A 3651-nucleotide genomic window follows, 5' to 3' on the forward strand; every position below is an offset into this window, starting at 1 on the left:
TACTGGGGCAGAGACAATGAGACAAAGTCAGGATCAGAACATGTCAAAACCAGGGAATCAGCCCAAGTACAAATGCTGGAGAGTCATGTACGCTATGAAGACAATCTGGCAATGAGTGAGTGGACCAAAGCTACTGATACACTGGCCAGCTGATTAGGCACAGATGGGAGCAACAGGTGGAACTGCTTGTGGCTGACGAGGTGTGGCAAGGTGAAGGAGAGGACAGCAGCAAAGCAGAATCTGACACATTCATCCATTTTCCAAATTGTTTAGTCCTTAAGAGGGTCATGGGGGATCTGCAGCCTATCCCAGCTACACTCTGGATGTGTTGCCAGTTCATCATTTTGAGCAACCATTCACACCTACAGCTAGTGATGGGCAAAACGAAGCCTCATGAAACAACGAAGCCCTTGAAACAAATGCTTCGAGGCTCTGAACCACTGTTCGAAACACTTCTCCACAGCGACCTCTGGTGGTGATGTTTTTGTACTTCACAGTGGCTCAACAAAACACGTCCTGATCTGACATGGTTTGTAATAAAGTTTGTGTGTGGGTACATGTGTGTCAAATTCATTTGTGTTACTAAAATACACTCACACAGAACTAGACACAGTAACAATAAAAATCTATATCCACCTTTAACCTGCACTTCACATAATCAACTCAACCTGTCATACAGAGGTCCGATGCTCTGGGACAGTTTACCTACATCTTTAACGTCCCTCTCACTCTTTAAAAAGCAGCTCAAAAAAACATCTACTGCACAGCTAGTCACTTCCTGCCCTCTCCACTGCCTTACTACTTTATTTGCTTCTTCTTCATCCATATATCTTGCGTATCTTGAATTATGAATTTTGTTTACACTGTATATTACTGTTTAGTAATGCTATATTTTGTACTTTGTCTCCTGATTTTTCAAAGTTTATTTGTTAGCCTTTTTAATCTAAGTTGACTGTAATTTCTGTTAAGGGTGGAACTCCTGTACAAGCCCATTGGGCTTTGTTCCATCCCTGCACCACTGATGTACTGATATGTGCTAAATGAATAAATGAAATGAAATTAAAACAAAATGAACACATGGAAATATGCATTACTTAGATTTCAAGGTTTTTATTTAAGAAGATTATTTTTTCTGCAGTGGAGGGGTGCAACCGATTTCTTTTCTTCGTTATCACCTCTCCAGCTTTGGAAAAAACTCTTTCACATGGTACACTTGTCGCAGGAATGCAAAGGAATTTATTTGAAAGTTTATGCAGATGTGGAAAGACCACTGCCCTTTCCTTCCAATATGCAAGAGGATCTGCAGATCGGGGAATGAAGGGCTCTTGAAGATATTTTCCAACTTCAATTGTTGCGTCTGCTGTGATGCTGCGTGTGGTGGTTTTGTTCTTCACTTTTTGGTCAAACATGTCCCAGAGACTGTTGTCTGCTGTGGATGATGATGAAGGTGCGATTTGGGGATCTAAAGTAACAATAATAATTATCATTATTATCATTGTTAAATAAAAGTGTTAACAGTGAAAGCTGACAAAATATACAAGATTTTAAAGTCCCACCAGATGTTTCAGCAGGCTGGATCAAAGTGGCACACTCCAGTATCAGCTGCTTTTCTGCTTCCTGTGCTTTTGCTGGGTTGCCAAAACCCAGGTTTTTGAATCGTGGATCCAGTAATGTTGCCAGTGGTCGGACAATTTCATATTGACCACACCTTGCCTGCAGTCCATCCTTCAAGAATGTGCCTGTTCATATCAATAAACATATTGACATCAAAATAGTCTATTGAGTATCATTACAATTGTTACAATTATTATTAGAGTTTCTTACCCAATTGCTGAGTTGCTGGCTGCTTTGAGTGCCTCAATTTTTCAAACAGGTTGTGCTGCAGCATCCGATATAGAGGAATGACTTTTGATGCTGACACTCTCTTCTCCTCTGACAGCTGTGTTAGAATAAGAAAAGATACATTAGTTTCATCTTAGTAAATACAAATAAATACAATAAACTTGAATTACGTACCAGTTGTTGCTGCTTTAAAAGACTGCAACAGAAACAGTGCCTCATGAATCGTTTCATATTCTGCACAGGACGGAGGAGAGACATCATTCTCTAAGTTGGCGAGAGCCGCCCCCACAGGCTCTCTCTGATCATAGTCTTTGAAACATGTCAAAGGTGCTGTTCCATCTTGTGTCCACCTCCTGTATTAATTTAAGGGTTGGTCGGCCCATCTGCTGTTGCATTTCAGAGAGTCTGTCTTTAGCTTTGCAGCTGGACCTAAACAACCCCACCACTTTCCTGCTTTTTTCCCTTATCTCATTGATGGGGGGTGTTTGGTCCAAGGCTTTTTTAACTACAAGATTTAGGGTGTGTGCAAAGCAAGACACATGCCGGAGGTTGAGGAGCTGGACACTCAGCTTCATGTTAGCTGCATTGTCAGTCACCATGCAGTGCACCTTTCCTGTGATCCCCCAATTTGCCATCAGGAGCCTTTGGGCCTCCGCTATGTGTTGAGCTGTATGAGACTGCTCAAAGCCGCTCACTCCCAGTAAAACAGTAGCCAGCTTTGAGTCTGGTGTCACAAAGTGACCCGTCACCCCAAGGTAGCCATCCATGTTAATGGAAGACCACATATCAGTGGTAAGACAAACAGCATCTGCCTTGTTAAGATCTTCCTTGATTTTCTCCTTGGTCCTGTCATACAGCTCAGTGATCATTGCAGCCACAGCCTTCCTTGTTGGGAGGACATAGTTTGGGTCCAGGTCATGGACAAAGGCCCTGAAGCCTTCATCCTCCACAGCACAAATGGGCAGCAAATCCTTCACCACCATCTTCACCGGAGACTCATCCAAACTATTTTGTCTGGCTATAGGAAGCAACAAATTAACCTTTCACCGCATTATGCAAGCATAGCATTCACTTATATGCTATATATATACATATATATATATATATATATATATATATATATATATATATATATATATATATACACACACACACACACACACACATATATATATATACACACACATACATGTATATGTATATATATATTTATGTGTGTATGTGTATATATATATATATATATATATATATATATATATGGCTTCTTAAGGTTTAAAAGATTTCAAGACATATTGGCTAATACTTGAACTAAACTGAGTTGTGCTTTGGACTAAATGAGGGTGTTCACTTTATAATATTATCATAGTGTGCATTGTGTATTATATACTATACATACCTTGGCCAGATGTGCCAACAGAAGTGGCACCTGCAAAACTGGGGGGAGCAGCATTTTCTTCATCCTCCATTTTATGAACTCTTGTCAAATGGTGGATCATAGTGGATGTATTATTGCAATAAGCCAGCTGCTTAGCACAAATCCTACATCTCACTTTGTTAGGGGTTTCCAACTGGAAATGTTCCCAAGCTACAGAACGACGTCTCTTGCTTACTGGAACATCCATCTAGATTCTAAATCCTACAAATCTAATCTAGTCTTACCTAACTTACCTAGCAAATTGCCTATAGTATGATGCTGTGTGTTTTTTATGGAACTAAGCTTTGCTATGTGTCAGTGTGATTATATAAATCTAAATTGTGATCTCAACTATCTGCACAAACTAACTATCTAACAATTAAATCAAAGTCTCT

At 40.0% G+C, this 3651-nt stretch overlaps 1 protein-coding gene across 1 annotated transcript; it reads right to left on the minus strand.

Moving 5' to 3' along the window:
• Positions 1–1094: 1094 nt before the first annotated feature.
• On the minus strand, positions 1095–3308 carry LOC115422487 (zinc finger BED domain-containing protein 4-like). Its single transcript, XM_030138835.1, has 5 exons — positions 3239–3308; positions 2382–2860; positions 1825–1939; positions 1557–1739; positions 1095–1462 (listed from the first exon to the last, which is right to left on the minus strand). The coding sequence occupies exons 1-5, from the start codon at positions 3306–3308 to the stop codon at positions 1095–1097; spliced, it is 1215 nt and encodes a 404-aa protein (XP_029994695.1).
• Between the last annotated feature and the right edge of the window lie 343 nt (positions 3309–3651).

This window comes from Sphaeramia orbicularis, chromosome 7, assembly GCF_902148855.1.
Source record: "Sphaeramia orbicularis chromosome 7, fSphaOr1.1, whole genome shotgun sequence".
NCBI classification, from domain to species: Eukaryota; Metazoa; Chordata; class Actinopteri; order Kurtiformes; family Apogonidae; genus Sphaeramia; species Sphaeramia orbicularis.

Coding starts and splice junctions, on each gene's coding strand:
- LOC115422487 (XM_030138835.1), bottom strand. CDS start 3,308: ATGGAGGATGAAGAAAATGCTGCTCCCCCCAGTTTTGCAGGTGCCACT. Junction 1,940..2,381: donor AGCTCCTCAACCTCCGGCAT/GTGTCTTGCTTT, acceptor ATTCTAACACAG/CTGTCAGAGGAGAAGAGAGT. Junction 1,463..1,556: donor CCAGCCTGCTGAAACATCTG/GTGGGACTTTAA, acceptor TTGTTACTTTAG/ATCCCCAAATCGCACCTTCA.